This window comes from Hyla sarda, chromosome 12 (genome assembly GCF_029499605.1).
Source record: "Hyla sarda isolate aHylSar1 chromosome 12, aHylSar1.hap1, whole genome shotgun sequence".
NCBI classification, from domain to species: Eukaryota; Metazoa; Chordata; class Amphibia; order Anura; family Hylidae; genus Hyla; species Hyla sarda.
In genome coordinates this window covers 43521100-43540677 of record NC_079200.1, presented here as the reverse complement: position 1 = coordinate 43540677, position 19578 = coordinate 43521100, and the positions used below count along the sequence as shown (strand labels likewise).

Genomic DNA, 19578 nt, shown 5'->3' with positions numbered 1-19578 from the left:
TAGTGCACAATGCTCCAAAGGTAAGAATACGGTGAATGCACAACAAGAAAAGACAGTAGTCAGCACTCACCATCCGGGGGTCCTTTATTGCTTGAAGCGGTGCTTATACATACATACGAGCTGGTATCAGCTCGTGGAAGCGCAAGGAAGCGCGAAACAGTGCTGTCCTGATACCCCCGTCCTCCCCATACCTGCCTGATGTCTGTATGTATGAGCACCGCTACAAGCAATAAAGGACCCCCGGATGGTGAGTGCTGGCTACTGTCTTTTCTTCGTTGGGGCCACACCTGCAACTTGGCAGTCATAGGCAGGGCTTCCCTCTACTGGAAAGAGCGGATTGGTAGCAGTAGCTTCCTGTAACACAGTTAAATGCTGTCCCTGTGTGACCAGCAATATTTCCACATCAGTGGTTTAGGAGAATTTTGTAAAACAACACATATCATTCCCATCTTAACCTACTCTGCATGTAAGAAGCCCTCTACTGGTGCCTTGTTCTGGTGCCAAACATTGCAGATGGAGGCCATTATGAATGGTGACAGTCTCTGTACAGTAAATAGAGGAAAACGGCAACACTTCAATTTCTTAGTAATGAAAAAGCAATTTCACCAGATGCACCAACATTTCATCTCTACATGAGTCATGTTCAAGCTTATAAAATACTTCTACAGAGCTGAAACATCGCTGTGTCTGGTGTTTTTCATAACTAAGAAATTGGAGTGATGTGTTCTTCTATTTGCTGCACGTGTGGAGCAGTTGGTGCTGAAGCCTGGTGCTGCATGTACTACCGCAATGTTTGGATTTGATTGTGCTGCCATTCTCTCCTCTATAATGTTTGGGCAGTGCCACAGAATATGTTGGCGCTGTATATGCTACCGCAAATAAATAATCAATACTCTACGGCACTGCACTACAGTCTCCTTGCAGCATGTTGTGGTTTGGCACAGTGTGTGAGTTTTTCATAAGTAGATCATTGTTCCCCCACCGTTGTCTCTTGTAGCAAAACTACAACTCCCACTATGCTCAGAAAGCTGAAGGCTGTCAATGCATGGTGGGAGTTGTAGTTTAGCAATACCTGGAGAACCACAGGTTGGGGAACCACGATCTAGATCTTTGGATTGTTGCAATATTATAACTTTGTCCGTATGATCCAGGGTTGTTCTGCTGCTCCGGTCGTTTAGCAATTTGGGAATCTAAAATTTTTGCACTTGGTTCTCCCTGTATCTTATTTAAATTTATGCGAAAACATCTCCAGAAGGAAAATGTTAATTTGCTGTGTGTACCTATGTGTTTAGATCAGGCTTTGTCTCCAGAGGGATGAAGTGACACCGCAGTCCTACTCATGACAGATTTTACTGTCTATTTTCTTTGAACCATCCTAATTAAATTTCTCTTGATGCGTCTGTACAATTAAACATTGGCGTTCCTGCATCAGAGAGACGAGGATGGGGGGCGGGGGGCTTATCTTTCCTCTTTGTGTTATGTACCCCAGAAAAAAATGAAGGGCAGGCAATGTTTTTTTTCCAGTACAAAAGAGAAGGGAAAAATTAGGGGTAACTTGATCTTGGTTGGACACTGCTTGCATGCTGTAACGATTTCCATCTGCCGACTATTCTAATAACTCACATCATTTTCTTTTCTCTTCCCCTCTCTGTTATCTTTCTTTTCCTCTCTGCCTCTTCTTCTCCTATAACTCCTCTTCTGCTCCACAAATCTGTTCTATCTCCTATCCCCACCCCTACCTTTCTTATCTGCACCCTTCATTCTTTGCATCCGCACTCACAGCCCCACTGAGAAAAGCAAAGTTTGTGGAGAGCCCCAGAATTCCTGAATCCGAATTGGGATCCCCAACCCTTGGCTCGTCCCAGAAACTGGACGCCGATGCATACTTGTTGGGTAAGTAAGATCCCATATGCAGATTGCTACATATTCTTCTAGAATTGTGCAACTATTTTCAGTATAATAGGCAAAAGTATACTGTATATACTTGAGTATAAGCCGACCCGAATATAAGCCGAGGCCCCTAATTTCACCCCAAAAACCCAGGAAAAGTTATTGACTCGACTATAAGCCTAGGGTGGGAAATACATCATCCACCCTGTCATCATCCAGACCCCCGTCATTTACACCCCCGTCATCATCACCCTGTCATTATCACCCTCGTCATCATCCCCCCCCTTCATCATCACCGCCTGTCATCATCCCCCCCTTCATCATCACCCTCGTCATCATCCCCCCCTTCATCAACACCCTCGTCATCATCCCCCCCCTTCATCACCACCCTTGTCATCATCCCCCCCTTCATCATCACCCTCGTCATCATCCCCCCCCTTCATCATCACCCTGTCATTATCACCCCTGTCATCATCACCCTGTAATTTTCACCCCCGTCATCATCACCCCGTCATTATGACCCTGTCATCATCTCCCTTGTCATCATCCCCCCCCCCCTTCATCATCACCGCCTGTCAATCCCTTTCAGTGGTCTTCAACCTGCGGACCTCCAGATGTTTCTAAACTACAACTCCCAGCATGCCCAGACAGCCATCGGCTGTCCGGGCATGCTGGGAGTTGTAGTTTTTAAACATCTGGAGGTCCGCAGGTTGAAGACCACTGCGGCCTTCGTCATCATCCAGACCCCCCTTTAGTTTTCTACTCACCTCCCCTCGGTGGGAAGGAAGGGTGAGCTGGTCCGGGCCATCTATGCTCCAGGGACCGTCCGGTGGGGAGGGTTAGTCGTTCCGGGCTGTCCATTTTCAGCGGGAGGCCCTCTTCTCCGCTCTGGACCGGCCCCGGCCTAGTAACGTTGCCTTGACGAGGACGTCGTCATCATGTCAACGTCACTAGTCCAGGGCCGGCCCGGAGCGGAGAAGAGGGCCTCCCGGTGAACATGGACAGCCCAGAACGACTAACCCTCCCCACCGGACGGTCCCTGCAGCATAGATGGCCCAGACCAGCTCACCCTTCCTTCCCACCGAGGGGAGGTGAGTAGAAAACTAAAGGGGGGTCTGGATGATGACGTAGGCCGCAGTGGTCTTCAACCTGCGGACCTCCAGATGTTTCAAAACTACATCTCCCAGCCGATGGCTGTCCGGGCATGCTGGGAGTTGTAGTTTTGCAACATCTGGAGGTCCGCAGGTTGAAGACCACTGAGAAGGGATTGACAGGTGGAGAGTTCACACGAGTATAAGCCGAGGGGGGTGTTTTAAGCATGAAAAATCGTGCTGAAAGACTCGGCTTATACTCGAGTATATACGGTAGCATAATATCAATGACATGCCTGATACCAGGAGTTATCTCAGGATTTAAAATGGTGGTACTTGCCTTGCTCCCAGGCGGTCCATTTCTGGCTCCATGCCTACACACCCTGATAACTCTCTCCCTAGTTGAAGGGAGAATACTGTGTTGTTGGGGTATACATTAAGTTCTAACAGCTACATACAGACAAAACCATGCTGCACACTGTGGCCAATGGCGGTGTAATGTTGTGACAACATTGTGTGGCCATTGGCTACCACATACAGGCATGGTTTGGACCACATGAGGCAGTTTTAGACCTGACTAGTGATTTAGTCTCTGTTCACATTCTTTCCAGTATTCTGAACAGTAAGAATTGCGCAGTTGGTGGTGTTCTTACAGTTAATAATACTTACTCCTCTTTACTCCGAATAAAGTTAAATGTATAAAAATGAATCTAGGAAAACCGTCATGGTCCAGTGATAACATTATACTTAAGTATTAATATTTTGCTGTAGGAAATAAATGAATGTTGCTGTATGTGTCCAGCAGATTACTTATAGTAACCTCCGACCCTTCCCCCCCCCCCCATCATATCATCTTTCCTTTTACTCCCTGTATATTCGGAGCACGCTCTCCAGACTACATATCAGACACTTTTCCACCATGAAGAGTAATGATGCCACAAGAGAGCAGGCAGATTAATATTGGGGTCAGAGGTGGGACAGCAGGCAAGAGAACATCACGTTCCTCTCTTTATAACTTTTATTCGCCTCGAAAGGGCAAGAAAGCAAAGGCTATAAAATATTCTATTTATTTGATGGTGTGACTTACGATCAGTGTCTTGAAACTGCATAAAAATCAAAAGCAGAAATACTTCAGATGCTTGCTGTATTGCCATAGCGTCATGTGTGTTGGCAGGATCCTCTGTATGTACAAAAAGAGAAAGGCGGAGGCGCTCCTAGTGGAGTAAGTTCACTTCAATGGTAGAAGGGATAGGGGGAGAAATCACTGCTCACCCGACATAGTTGTGTAGCCCATACACAACAACGGAGATCGCGTGGATAAGTCAAGGTCTGCAGCCTTCCTGGTATAAACAGTCGTGGATAAAGCGAGCTTCTAGTCCAGGAATTGGACGGCGCTGACCGGGACAAGGACACCAAACCGGTAGTATACCTTCCAAGAGGGATTTATTTTGTAAATGCAACGCATTTCACCACGCATGCGTGGCTTCCTCAGGCATCCTGCCTGAGGAAGCCACGCATGCGTGGTGAAACGCGTTGCATTTACAAAATAAATCCCTCTTGGAAGGTATGCTACCGGTTTGGTGTCCTTGTCCCGGTCAGCGCCGTCCAATTCCTGGACTAGAAGCTCGCTTTATCCACCTCTGTATGTACGGAATGTATATACTGTTGTGGTATGGGGTGTGATGCAGGGCAGATGTTATTACCCTAGGGGGCAGATGGCATTAACCCCTTGTATTCGTGATGCCAGGGAGTGGTTTATCCTCAATACCACCCGAAGGTATACCGCTGGATCCTGGGCTGGGCACGGGGGCAATAATGACTCTGACGTCAAGTTACGGACAACGTAGCTTTACTGAGTGACAGATGGTACAGTCTGTACAGTGTAGCCGGGCCCACAGAGGTGACCAGTGACTTCAGAGACCTTAAGGGCTTGCCGGAACTGGCAGTGGTTTTGGACAATTTAGTGCAGGCCGTGCTGACTTGACAGATGACTGTGACTTCACTGACTTGTGACTGACAATGCTGTGACTGTAGCTTACTTGTAGCTTGTGGCTGCAGACTGGACCTGAGGCCTCCTATGACTCCAGACACACTCCTAGACTGGACCTCAGCTTAGCAGAAAGAGCAGAGCTCAAAGAGAGAGAGAGCAGAGGCTCCACCCAGGGCTTATATGGGGGAGACTCTGGTGGGATCCCATTGGTCACCCTTAAAGGGGTACTCCTGTGGAAAACTTTTTTTTTTTTTTTTTTTTTTAAATCAACTGGTGCCAGAAAGTGATTGGTAAATTTCTTCTATTAAAAAATCTTAATCCTTCCAGTACTTTTTAGGGGCTATATATTACAGAAGAAATGCTTTTCTTTTTGTATTTCTCTCATGTCACAACCACAGTGCTCTCTGCTGAACTTTGCTGTTTATTTTTGGAACTGTCTAGAGCAGGAGAAAATCCCCATAGCAAACATATGCTGCTCTGGACAGTTCCTAAAATGGACAGCAGAGGTCAGAAGAGAGCACTGTGGTCGTGACATCAGAGAAATCCAAAAAGAAAAGCGATTCCTCTCTAGTATACAGCCCATAAAATGTATTGGAAGTAGAGATGAGCGAACTTACAGTAAATTCGATTCGTCACGAACTTCTCCGCTCGGCAGTTGATGACTTTTCCTGCATAAATTAGTTCAGCTTTCCGGTGCTCCGGTGGGCTGGAAAAGGTGGATACAGTCCTTGGAGACTCTTTCCTAGGACTGTATCCACCTTTTCCAGCCCACCGGAGCACCTGAAGGCTGAACTAATTTACGCAGGACAAGTCATCAACTGCCGAGCTGAGAAGTTCGTGACGAATCCAATTTACTGTACGTTCTCTCATCTCTAATTGGAAGGATTAAGATTTTTTAATAGAAGTAATTTACAAATCTAGTTAACTTTCTGGCACCAGTTGATTTAAAAAAAAATAATAATAATTTTCACGGGAGTACCCCTTTAAGTCACCTGGTCACGGATACCTCCTGGGTAGCAATCACATGATAACTCACATGACAACTGACGATCACATGGGAACTTTTCTTAAAGTTATAACACTTCCTTACAGCATAATAAATGGCAAAACATATGTACATGAGGGGACAGGTGTAAGGGGGGCCCATGGGACACTGCAGGGAGGCGGCCTGACAGGGCAGCAAGGGTATGGGGTAACAACTCCCCTACTGGGCCACCACACTTATATACATTTACGTCATTGTTTGTATTGCTGGAGCAGCCCATGAACACAGTCACATAATAGTCCTACAGACATAAGATCAGAAGGTGTACTTTCCAGCATTCGATTCTCAGAGAAGTATTATTGGAACGGACGCGTTCCACCCCCCTTCTTCCCTCACCCCAACCTTTTTACTTTTCACCAACAGCTTGCTAAAATGAATCAGCATAAAATATGCAAAGTTTCTATGGCAACCTAGCAGCAGAGAGCAGCGAGGCATTCTGGGGGATGTCCTGCATGAGGTAGCGACTGCTGGGATGACAACACCCAGCGGTTAATTTTCGTACGAGCTGACGCACAGGATTATATAAATGTATCTTCAACATAATGGAGAATGATCTGTAAGGCACTAGCTATTCTTTTATTTGTTTATGAGCTTGTGGGATGACATACGTGTATGGCACCTCTATCTTGGCGGTCAGCGTGCTGTAGACTATGCTGCAACCAGCGGGATTTCTGTAGAGATATCAGTGTCACTGACCTCCATAAACTACCAGCAGAGAGTGAGTCCAGCTTTGCTGACTGATCATCAGTCATCCGACCTGCAGCTAAAATGCAGGATGACTCAATCCTGCAGCAGACGGCTCGCTCATCACTCCTGCAGAATGATCATCACGCTGATCTTGTCACACCGGTCACTACAACATGTGATGTAATGCTTTAATGTACTAACAAACTCTACATACACCTACGGTCAATCTTATGGTCTAGCACAGTGGTCTTCAACCTGCGGACCTCCAGATGTTGCAAAACTACAACTCCCAGCATGCCCGGACAGCCAACGGCTGTCCGGGCATGCTGGGAGTTGTAGTTTTGCAACATCTGGAGGTCCGCAGGTTGAAGACCACTGGTCTAGCACAACAATGATGTACACCCGATAACATTATGGCTACCTGTTGCCCCATTATCTTATTGAAACGTTATGCTCGTGTCCATATTATAGCTTTATAAGACCTCCCGTATTGTAAGGAGCTGTAGTGGTGCACGCATAGACATCTCCTATGGAAGCATCACCTTGTTGTGGGTGATAATATATAAATATATATATATATATATATATATATACATACATACACATACACACACACACACACACACACACACACACACACACACACACACATACATACACACAGTCATGGCTGTAAATGTTGGCACCCCTTAAATTTTTCAACAAAATGAAGTATTTCTCACAGAAAAGGATTACAGTAACACATGTTTTGCTATACACATATTTATTCCCTTTGTGTGTGTTGGAACTAAACAAAAAAAAGGGAGGGAAAAAAAACAAATTGGACATAATGTCACACCAAACTCCAAAAATGACTGGACAAAATGATTAACACCCTTTCAAAATTGTGGAAAAATAAGATTGTTTCAAGCATGTGATGCTCCTTTAAACTCACCTGGGACAAGTAGCAGGTGTGGGCAATATAAAAAAAAATCACACCTGAAAGCAGATAAAAAGGAGAGGAGTTCACTTAGTCTTTGCATTATGTGTCTGTGTGTGCCACACTAAGCATGGACAACAGAAAGAGGAGAAGAGAACTGTCTGAGGACTTGAGAACCACAATTGTGGAAAAATATCAACAATCTCAAGGTTACAAGTCCATCTCCAGAGATCTAGGTTTGCCTTTGTCCACAGTGCGCAACATTATCAAGAAGTTTGTAACCCATGGCACTCTAGCTAATCTCCCTGGGCGTGGGCGGAAGAGAAAACTTGATGAAAGGTGTCAACGCAGGATAGTCCGGATGGTGGATAAGCAGCCCCAAACAAGTTCCAAAGATATTCAAGCTGTCCTGCAGGCTCAGGGAGCATTAGTGTCAGCGCGAACTATCCATCAACATTTAAATTGAAATGAATCTGCTATGGCAGGAGACCCAGGAGGACCCCACTGCTGACACAGAGACATAAAAAAGCAAGACTACATTTTGCCAAAATGAACTTGAGTAAGCCAAAATCCTTCTGGGAAAACGTCTTGTGGGCAGATGAGACCAAGATAGAGCTTTTTGGTAAAGCACATCATTAACATAATTTACTGAAAACGGAATGAGGCCTACAAAGAAAAGAATATAGTAGCTAAAGTGAAATATGGTGGAGATTCAATGATGTTTTGGGGTTGTTTTGCTGCCTCTGGCACTGGGTGCCTTGAATGTGTACAAGGCATCATGAAATCTGAGGATTACCAACGGATTTTGTGTCGCACTGTACAGCCCAGTGTCAGAAAGCTGGGTTTGCATCTGAGATGTTGGGTCCTCCAAAAGGACAATGAACCCAAACATACGTCAAAAAGCACCCAGAAATGGATGGCAACAAAGTGCTGGAGAGTTCTGAAGTGGCAGCAATGAGTCCAGATCTAAATCCCATTGAACACCTGTGGAGAGATCTTAAAATTGCTGTTGGGAAAAGGCGCCCTTCCAAGAAGAGAGATCATCTTATACACAGACTTAGGACCGAGGTCCAAACACAGAAAGTGCAGCCTGGAGTGCTGAGGTTGTGTCCAGCCTCATCCAATCATTGCTCCTCTCACACTAAACTGCCATATGCTGTTGGTTGGACCTCTCAGCACTCCATAGCAAAAATTAGTTTTAATGAGAGTGCCCATTTAAGTGTGCTAACAATTTTGTCCAGACCATTTTTGGAGTTTGGTGTGACATTATGTCCAATTTGCTTTTATCCTCTCTTTTTTTGGTTTAGTTCCAATACACACAAAGGGAATAAACATGTGTATAGCAAAACATGTGCTGCTGCAATCCTTTTCTATGAGAAATGCTTCATTTTCTTGAAAAATGTCAGGGGTGCCAACATTTACGGCCATGATTGTATGCAGTGATCCCTCAACATACGATGGGGATTTGTTCCAAATGAATCATCATTACTTGAATCCATCGTATGTTGAGGGATCCTTGCAATAATAATATAGAAAGTTATACTCACGTGTCCCCGCCGCTCCAGACCGTCACCGCTGCACTGGATTGTCGCTCTCCATCGCCATCATCACGTCACTTGGGTGTCCCCGCTGCCCTGGATCGTCGCTCTCCATCACAGTCATTACGTCGCTCCTATTGGATGACGGGACAGTGTGCGTGGCGACATGATGACGACGAAGGAGAGTGACGCCCATGCAGCGGAGCATGAAGAGGATGGTCTGGAACATCGGGGACAGCAGCCCTCAACATACCACTGCCATTGCCTCTGAAATGATAGCATGTCGGGGCCATCGTAGGTCGAGGTATGACTGTGTGTGTGTATATATATATATATATATATATATACACATATACTGTGTATGCCTAGATGGCACTACTGTGTGTACATTGCACTGCCATGTGCATGAATTCTTGTTGTGATCACCTGATTCTACTTTGCTAGGTGTCCAGTTTCTCACTCCCAATAACAAAATAAAGGTGGCCATACACATGAGATGAAAGTTGATCTAACCCACTGCTCATCTAATGTGTATAGGGTGACATGTCTCTACCTCAATTGCTGATGGTAAGGGAAAGAAGGGTCTGGTATTTAGAATTTCAACATACCCGATCCTTTGATTTCACAGAGCATGTATCAGGGGGGTGAGGAGGAATATCTGTCAGCCGAAAAAAGGGTGTATGGCTACCTTAAGATTTGTAGTGGATCCTCCTGATAAATGTGTCTGTGTTAAAGTGAAGGCTTCCATTACACACACATCACAATTTTTCAGCCTTGAGAATATATTTGTATCAGATTCCGATTAGTCAATTAATGTTGCTGTTATTGACCAAATAGTGATGTTTTTCCTTTTACTATAAAACCATTTTCACCATGACACTGGATGCCTTCAAAAATAAAATCTACATAAATCTCATTTTCGGTGGCATTATACTGTAACTTTCCCAAAGACCTTTGAACATAATAATATTAAAGCGAAAAGTCATGGCTATTAGAATACACACACATGTACTGAACACTCCATTGTAAAAAATTGTCGCCAGTGTTCCTGCATTGCTCCAGACTAATGAATGGTGTGTATGTTCTTGTTTCTAGGGGAAGAGGAGTCTGTCTTGGGCCCTCCTCCATCTGTTGATGAGGCTGCCAACACCCTCATGACCCGCCTGGGCTTCCTCCTGGGTGAAAAAGTCAGCGACGTCCAAGCTGCAGGTCCCCAGTACAGCATGGAGGGGCAAGAAGAAAACCAGGTGAGAGAGAAGCATCACAATTATTTTGACACGGCTTGATAGCAGGAATAAACTCTAAATGGAGGTGTCATTTCAGAGTAATCATAGTTCTATCTTTGGCCTAGAATGCGGCTTAGAGTCATCAGGGCAGTTCCCAACCATGAATGACAGATCTGGACTGCCCTGGTAAATCGAAGCCCCGTTCCCAGCTATAGGTACATCGATGATTACTCTGAGACAGCTCCTTCATTCAGAGAGAATGATAGATCAATGTGATAGGGAAGCCTGGCGGTGTATATGCTGCCCAGGCCAGTGTGAATAAAGATCTATGATTTAGTTATGTTATCAGTGTCTCCAAAGTTGTTGGTCATAACGACATTTACATTCATACAAGACAATAAAGCTAGTACAGTGACCCCCCCGACATACGATCATTTCAGCATACGATCACTCTCGGAGGCCATCGCATGTTGAAGGCAGCATCAACATACGATGCTTTTGTATGTCGGGGCCATCGCATAAACGGCTATCCGGCAGCGCAGACTGCTTCAGTTGCCACCGGATAGCCGGTTACGGTGCCCCGTGTGGTCCGCTGACGATCACTTACCTGTCCTGGGGGCTCCGGCGCGCCCTCTTCGGGATCACCTCCATCATTGTCGCTCTCCATCGTCGTCATCACGTCGCTGCGCGCGCCGTCCCGTCATCCAATAGGAGCGGCGTGCGTAGCGACGTGATGGCGGCGACGGAGAGCGAGGATGTCGGGGACACCCCTGGGACAAGGGCGACAGCGATGGAAGGCGACATCCAGGGCAGTGGTGACGAGCGGTGACGGTCTGGAGCGGCGGGGACAGGTGAGTACAACTTACTCTACCAGTGGTCTTCAACCTGCGGACCTCCAGATGTTGCAAAACTACAACTCCCAGCCATGCTGGGTGTTGTAGTTTTGCAACATCTAGAGGTCCGCAGGTTGTAGACCACTGTCCTATACTTTACATTGCACTGATCCCTCAACATACGATGGTTTCAACAAACGATGGTCCGTTTGGAACGGATTACCATCATATGTTGAGGGACCACTTCACGGCTTTTGCCCTAGTAATGCTTCATGCCTGGCAGGAACTAGGATCCTTGCTGCTGGCTATGAGCATGTCCTGATGTTCATCAGATCCTATGGAGTGGCCTTTAACAACAACAATCATTCCTTAGTGGTTCAAACAGTCTTTCCTGTTATAAGCCCTTTACCCATGTAGTTGGCGAGTACTTGCAGCTGCCAGATTGATGTCTGTACTATTACCATTCATCAAGAAATAATAGTTTTCCGTGCCCAATTAGATAAATTTATGATCTAAAAAGGTGTTTGCTAATTCTCTGACAAAGACCTGCACATGTACCAGCACATAACCACAGAAGGAATGATCACAGCGTATAATGGCGTAGTTACTCACATATGCATATGGGTTCTGTACCATTGAGACAGTATTTTATAGTAAAGTTTTTGCAATGTTCAGGAGACTGACAGGTTATAAGGCAGAACAAAGGAATTATTCCACATCTCCCAAGAAATACTGCAGCCCATCTCTCTTTCCCTTGTGCTTACAAATTTAGGCTTAATGTCCTCTGTCTCTCCTGAAAGCAGCAAGCTGTAAACCAAGGAGATTGCGTGGGCTGCAGCTGCTGTTATACAGCATGGCTTCTCGAAGGTAGTTCTTTTTTTCTTAAGAGCCGAGGCGAGTGCTCTCTATCACCCAAAGTGCAAGAAAAAGTGCAAACGTGTCACCCCAAAAAAACGTGTACAAAGGATGCGGTCTATCGCTAAGCCCTTTTCCAACAGGAGAGAGGCCCCCCAACAAACCTACCCTTTACCCTCCGGGCCAAAAGGCACCTGCAAGGATCCAGGTTCGATGCCCCTTTTTGCCAAAGCTACTAAGGGGCCACAAATGCTCCTGGCTTCAGTCTAGGCGTTAACCAAGGTATCAGCCGAGGAGCCGTATACTGATGGCATCTCGACCGAAGCCAAGATGCCCAGGGGTTGCAGGGAGGTGAAGTACCAAATGGCCACACACATCTCCACTAGACCGCCAGGAGGGACACCCAGAAGGGCTACCGCATCCTGACAATCCTGTATACAAAAACAGACACATAAAAGTGGCACAGTGACAAACAAAAAAATAAATAAGTGGATGAGTGCAGATATACTGCCCTGTCATTCGGCCGGATCTATAAAAATTTCCCTGATCCTAACCAGAAGGCTGGGATATCAAGGTTGAGTGCCAAAGGTGAAGCGTTAATGGTGCAGTGCTTCCACTATACAGTGGTCTCCAAACTGTGCCCCTCCAGCTGTTGCATAACTGCAACTCCCAGCATGCCCTTCAGTTGTCAGTGCATGTTGGGAGTTGTAGTTTTGCAACAGCTGAAGACACACTGATGGGGAAACACTGAGTTAGGGTCTGTTACCTAACTCAGTGTTTCCCAATCCTTGTGCCTCCAGCTGTTGCAAAACTACAGACCATTCATGCTGAGAGTAACACCTAGTTTTGCAACACCTGGAGGTACACTGGTGCGGAAACATTGAGTTAGGTAACAGACCTTAACTCAGTGTTTCCCCATCAGTGTGTCTCCAGCTGTTGTAAAACTACAACTCCCAGCATATATGGTCTGTCAGTGCATGCTGGGAGTTGTAGTTTTGCAACAGCTGGAGGTTTGCTCCCCCAATGTGAATGTACAGGGGTTTACAGTGAGTTTCTGCTGCAGCTCAAACTCCCAGCAGGGAAATCGCTGTGAACCCCTGCCCATGGGAGTGTACCCTAAAAACACTACACTACAATACATTAACATAAAATAAAGAGTAAAACACTACATATACATATATCCCAACACAGTTACCCCCAACCCCCCTCCCCAGTAATATTGAAAAACATCTCATACGGCACTGTTTCCTAAATGTAGCCTCCAGCTGTTGCAAAACGACAACTCCCATCATGCCAGACAGCAATTGACTGTCCAGGCATGTTGACCGTTTTGAAACAGCCGGAGGCACCCTGTTTAGAAAACACTGCCGTATGGTATTTTTTGGTGGCGGAGGTCCATATGCAAATCTTTAATCTAGGCTTCAAAAGCGAATGGTGCTCTCTCACTCCTGAGCCCTATCGTATTTCAAGGCAACAGTTTCGTGCCACATCTGGGGTATTTCTGTGCTCGGGAGGAATTTGTTTTTTTTTCTCCTTATGAAAAGCCCCCCAATTTACTCCAGCATGTTTACTCCAGCATGTTAGTGTAAACATTTTTTATTTTTACACTAACATGTTGGTGTTGCCCCATACTTTTCATTTTCATAAGAGGTAAAAGGAAAAAGCCCCCCAAAATTTGTAAAGCAATTTTCTCCTGGGTACGGAAATACCCCATATGTTGACGTAAAATGCTCTGCGGGCGCACAACAAGGCTCAGGAGTGAGAGCGCACTATGTACATTTGAGGCCTAAACTGGTGACTTGCACAGGGGTGGCTTTTGGTTACAGAGGTTCTGACAAAAATGCAAAAAAAAAAAAATATATACATTTTGAAAAACTACACCCCTCACGGAACGTAACAAGGGGTATTGTGAGCATTTACGCCCCACAGGTGACTGACAGATTTTTGGAACAGTGGTCCGTGAAATGAAAAATGTAATTTTTCATTTGCACAGCCCACTGTTCCAAAAATCGGTCAAACGCCAGTGGGGTGTAAAAGCTCACAATACCCCTTGTTACGTTCCGTGAGGGGTGTAGTTTCCAAAACCCCTTGTTACGTTCCGTGAGGGGTGTAGTTTCCAAAATGTTTTTTGCTTTTATGTCAGAACCTCTGTAACCAGCAGGCACCCCTGTGCAAATCACTTGAGAGGTGTAGTTTGCGAAATGTGTGTGTGTATGTGGGGTCCACTGTTCTGGCACCATAGGGGCTTTGTAAACACACATGTCCCCCGATTTCTATTCCAACCAAATACTCCCTCCAAAATCTCATTGTTGCTCCTTCCCTTCTGAGCATTGTAGTGCACCCACAGAGCACTTTACATTCACATATGACATATTTCCATACTCGAGAGAAATTGGGTCAGAAATTTTGTGGACATTTTCACCTATTACCCCTTGTAAAAATGAAAAATTTGGGGTAACACCAGCATTTTAGTGGGGAAGAAAATAAAAATTTTAATTTTCAAGTCCAAATTTATTTAAAATTTGTCAATCACCTGTGGGGTGTTAAGGCTCACTGTACCCCTTGTTACGTTCCTTGAGGGGTGTAGTTTCCCAAATAGTTTGCCATGTGGGGTGTTTTTGGTGTTCTGGCATCATGGAGGCTTCCTAAATGAGACATGCCCCCAAAAACCATTTCAGCAAAATTTGCTTTCCAAAAACCCATTGTCGCTCCTTCCCTTCTGAGCCTTCTAGTGCACCCACAAAGTACTTTACGTTCACATATGAGGTATCTCCTTACTCAAGAGAAATTGGGTAACAAATTTTGGGGGGCTTTTTCCTCCCTTTACCCCTTGTAAAATTTCAAAATATGGGTCTACAAGAACATGTTAGTGTTAAAAATGAAGATTTAGAATTTTCGCCTCCATTTTGCTGCTATTCCTGTGAAACACCTAAAGGGTTAACAAACTTTCTGAATGTCATTTTGAATACTTTGAGGGGTGCAGTTTTCTTAATGGGATCCATTATGGGGTATTTCTAACATAAAGACCCTCAAATTCACTTCAAAACTGAAATGGTCGCTGAAAAATTCAGATTTTGAAATTTACGTGAAAAATTTTGAAAATTGCTGCTATATTTTGAAGCCCTCAAATGTCTTCAAAAAGTTAAAACCTGTCAACTTTATGATGCCAACATAAAGTAGACATATTGTATATGTGAATCAATATATAATTTATATGGTATGTCCACTTTCCTTACAAGCAGAGAGCTTCAAAGTTAGAAATTTTTGAATTTTTCAACAAGAAATGATGCAAGTATCGACGAAAATTTACCACTAACATAAAGTAGAATATTTCATGAAAAAACGGTCTCTGAATCAAATTCATAAGTAAAAGCATCCCAGAGTTATTAATGCTTATAGGGACAGTTGTCAGATTAGCAAAAAATGCTCTGGTCCTTAAGGTCATAATGGGCTTCTTCCCCAAGGGGTTAAGAGGGATGAACATTGCATATTCACTGAGAATTGTGGATTACCTATTTAGGGCTGATTTGCAATGTGCTTTCTTTCCCTTCCTTTTCACTCCCTAAGTTTTTAATAGACCAGACAATAGTGTTGACAGGCTTGATTTCTCCAGTCCAATTCAGGGGCAGCCAAAGTGCCCCATGCTTCCAGACAAGAGTCGACTCCTAGGCCATCTCCAGCGATAGCTTATTAGGGGGTGGTGGTAAAGGAAACCAGGTACACAATTGCAAATAGTTGCTCTGATACAGGACACCATCAGACATCACCTATTGTTTTTCCAAAATAAATCAATTCCCAGTTTCCTTTGTTGGGAGAGGTAGTTGATGGAGTTGTCTTTCAGAGTTTGTCTGAAACATACATTACAAAAGATACATTTATAACCATTTATCCCAGAGATTCCAGTTGCAACTCCAACTAAGGCTGCTTTCACACTATAAAAATTCATCCGTTACAAACGTCCGTTAGAAAAGCCCTGGTAAACGGCCGTTAAACAATCCCATTAAAGTCTATGGGATTTTTTGATTATCCTTTATGACCCGTTATAGTCCGTCATGAATAACGGCCGTTAGTTGTGACGAAAGAAATAACGGCACATGGACTAATTTTTCTTCCGTCACAAGAAACGGGTAAATTAACAGCCGTTATTTTTAACATTGAAGTCTATGGCTGACGGATGAGCCTTTATGTCATCCGTTTGCACACAGTTTATTATATCCGTTATTACTTCTGAGCATACTCAGAAGAGGTGACATCAGCAGACTCCTGCAGTGCTGAGGGAGGACTACTAGTCCCATCATGGAACAGACTTGTTTCCATGATGGGAGTAGTAATTCCCCGGTTGCGGGAGTCTGCAGACAGCTGGGGAGGCTAGATTGGTGTTTGTACTACAACCCCTATCATGGAACAGAGTCTGTTCCATGATGGGGGTTGTAGTACAGGGGCTGAGGGATTGACCGCACCGAGTTTCACTTCTGAGACCCGATGCCATCATAAGTTATTAAGCAGGGGAGCGGGCGGCATGCTCCGCAACCCTGCGATGTATCAGTGTGTTTTAACTTTCCTTTTTGAATCCCTCGTGGGGAGCCCTGAATGGCCGATCAGGGCTCTCAGCGAGAGATTGAAAAATGAACTTTGAGAGTAGCAAGGGTCAAAGAGCACTGTGGGGGGCAAGATATATAGCGCTGCAGAGGGGGGGGGGGGCAGACATAAAGCCTACTATGCATTTTTTGTTTGGAGAGTTCCTTGGTCTTCATGACAGTGTTTGGTTGCTGATGCCTCTTGCTTAGGTGTTGCAGCCTCTGGGGACTTTCAAAAAAGGTGCGTATATGTAATGACAGACCATGTAACACTTAGATTGCCCACAAGTGGACATCATTTCACTAATTATGTGACTTCTGATGGTAACTGGTTGCTCCAGAGCTTTTTATGGACTTCCTAACAAAGGGTGAATACATACTCACATGCCAATTTTCTGTTTTCTATTTCTAAACAATAGTTTTATTTATATATTTTTCTCATTTCACTTCACCAATTTAGACTGTTGTGTTCTTATCCATAACATAAAATTCAGATTAACAAAACATTGAACTTAGGGCTGTAATGTACCAAAATACGAAAAAAGCCAAGGGGGGGGGGGGGAGGGCGAATACTTTTGAAAGGCACTGTATGTAGTGGCAGACCATGCGAATGCTTTAGGGCCCTTGGAAAGGGGGGACCCTCTTCTGGTTGGTCCCATTTCTTTTTCATTTGGTAAGAAACTGTGTAGAGCTCCTCTCTCCAGGGAACTGCATTGTCAGCAAATTAGTGGAGGGGAATATTGACCAATGGGTCATGGAAAGCAATGGTAAATAAACACCGGGGGGGGGGGGAGTCATTGAACCTGTGTATAGGAAAAATTTACCAGTTGCCCATAGCAGCCAGTCACATTATTTCTTTTATTTTTCAGAGGCCTTTTTAAAAATAAAAGAAGTGATCCACACAGGTTTTGATCTTTTTGTCCTGAGGAGAAAAATCAGACCCCATAATAGGAGGTCGTTTCAACATTTGCTATGGGGCTCCCTTTCTTCTGTGTGTCACTGTCTGAGTTGGCTAGTAATTCAATTACCAGGGTATAAGCAAGTTAATAGAAGGCTATTGACCCAAACCAGAGCATTTGGGTGATAGTATAGTGCTTTCTGCCTCATGCACACTCCCAACTCTTTTTTTAAAAGGCACCATCAGGAACCCCCCTAGTGAACTTAACAAAATGTGTTCTCCAAGTCCATAGTAAGAAAGCACATGGGAATCCTGGACTTGGCAGGCTCTTGAAGTCAGGGACAGGGGGGAGGGCTTTATGATTTTGCCCCAGATCACCACAGTCTAGGACAAAATCCTCGTATATTATTGTATGTAACATTGCAGCTGTGTAATTTCACTTCAACATTGGTTAACACATTGTATACTGGGTGAAAATTGCTGCAACCAGATGGGTCTTTGCCTTGTTTGAGCAATACTGTAATGTGTGCTTGTAATGACTGACAAGAAGAGTTGGCAGGGGGTAGAAAGTAAATCCCAACACAACTTCTAAAGTCTTGGTGCAAACCCATCTGGGCCCAGACTCATTCTTATTTTAACATTTATGATGACTACTGAGAGCTCTGTGGAGGTGTAATGTCTTGATCTAGGGGAATGGTTCCTACTTAAAGGGGTACTCTGTAGTGATTTGCAAATCACTTCTATATAAAAAAATATTAATTCTTCCAGTACTTATCAGCTGCTGTATACTACAGAGGAAGTTGTGTAGTTCTTTTCTGTTTGACCACAGTGCTGCCACAGTGGCGTTGCTTTTTCTAGCCTGTTGTGACAGACGCGGAAAATTATTTCCAGTACAATAATCAAATATACCAATTGCCGCACAATGGGACAGTGATAGGGATGTTTTAACCACTTAAAACTAAAGCTCCCAGTATGGCCTAAGCAGTGGTGAGGTTATGCTGGGAGTTGTTGCTTCATCCATCATAACTGCAGAACTTACAAGTGACTACAGCTCTGATGGGACATAGTGAGGAGAATACAGAATGATATCAGTGACTACAGGTGACGTCTTCTCTATAGTGAGGAGAATACACAATGATATTAGTGATTACAGGTGACGTCTTCTCTATAGTGAGGAGAATACACAATGATATCAGTGAATACAGGTGACGTCTTCTCTATAGTAAGGAGAATACACAATGATATCAGTGACTACAGGTGACTTCTCTAGAGTGAGGAGAATACACAATATCAGTGATTACAGGTGACGTCTTCTCTATAGTAAGGAGAATACACAATGATATCAGTGACTACAGGTGACGTCTTCTTTATAGTGAGGAGAATACACAATGATATCAGTGATTACAGGTGACATCTTCTCTATAGTGAGGAGAACACACAATGATATCAGTGACTACAGGTGACGTCTTCTCTATAGTGAGGAGAATACACAATGATATCAGTGACTACAGGTGATGTCTTCATTATAGTGAGGAGAATACACAATGATATCAGTGACTACAAGGGATATCTTCTCTATAGTGAGGAGAACACACAATGACAATGATATCAGTGATTGCAGGTGACGTCTTCTCTATAGTGAGGAGAATACACAATTATATCAGTGATTACAGGTGATGTCTTCTCTATAGTGAGGAGAACACACAATGATATCAGTGATTACATGTGACGTCTTCTCTATAGTGAGGAGAATACACAATTATATCAGTGATTACAGGTGATGTCTTCTCTATAGTGAGGAGAACACACAATATCAGTGATTACATGTGACATCTTCTCTATAGTGAGGAGAATACACAATTATATCAGTGATTACAGGTGATGTCTTCTCTATAGTCTTCTCAGCATTCCCAGAGGCAGTACACTTGCTTGCATTGCTAAGTGACACCATCAAGCGGGATTACTTCCCGCTTGATGGTGTCACCCCACTTGGGGGGTGTCACCCGGTGTGGCCCACCCCCCATAGCAA

General features: G+C 44.4%; 1 protein-coding gene across 10 annotated transcripts in view; it reads left to right on the top strand.

Moving 5' to 3' along the window:
* Positions 1-19578, top strand: part of TANC2 (tetratricopeptide repeat, ankyrin repeat and coiled-coil containing 2) — a 532732-nt gene that overhangs the window by 453082 nt on the left and 60072 nt on the right. For 8 of the 10 annotated variants that reach the window (XM_056548533.1, XM_056548534.1, XM_056548531.1 and 5 more), the window contains 2 exons: positions 1783-1893; positions 10256-10407. In XM_056548533.1, coding sequence (XP_056404508.1) covers positions 1783-1893; positions 10256-10407 — 263 coding nt within the window. The remainder of the gene's footprint in view (positions 1-1782; positions 1894-10255; positions 10408-19578) is intronic. The other 2 variants (XM_056548535.1, XM_056548540.1) reach the window with 1 other exon arrangement.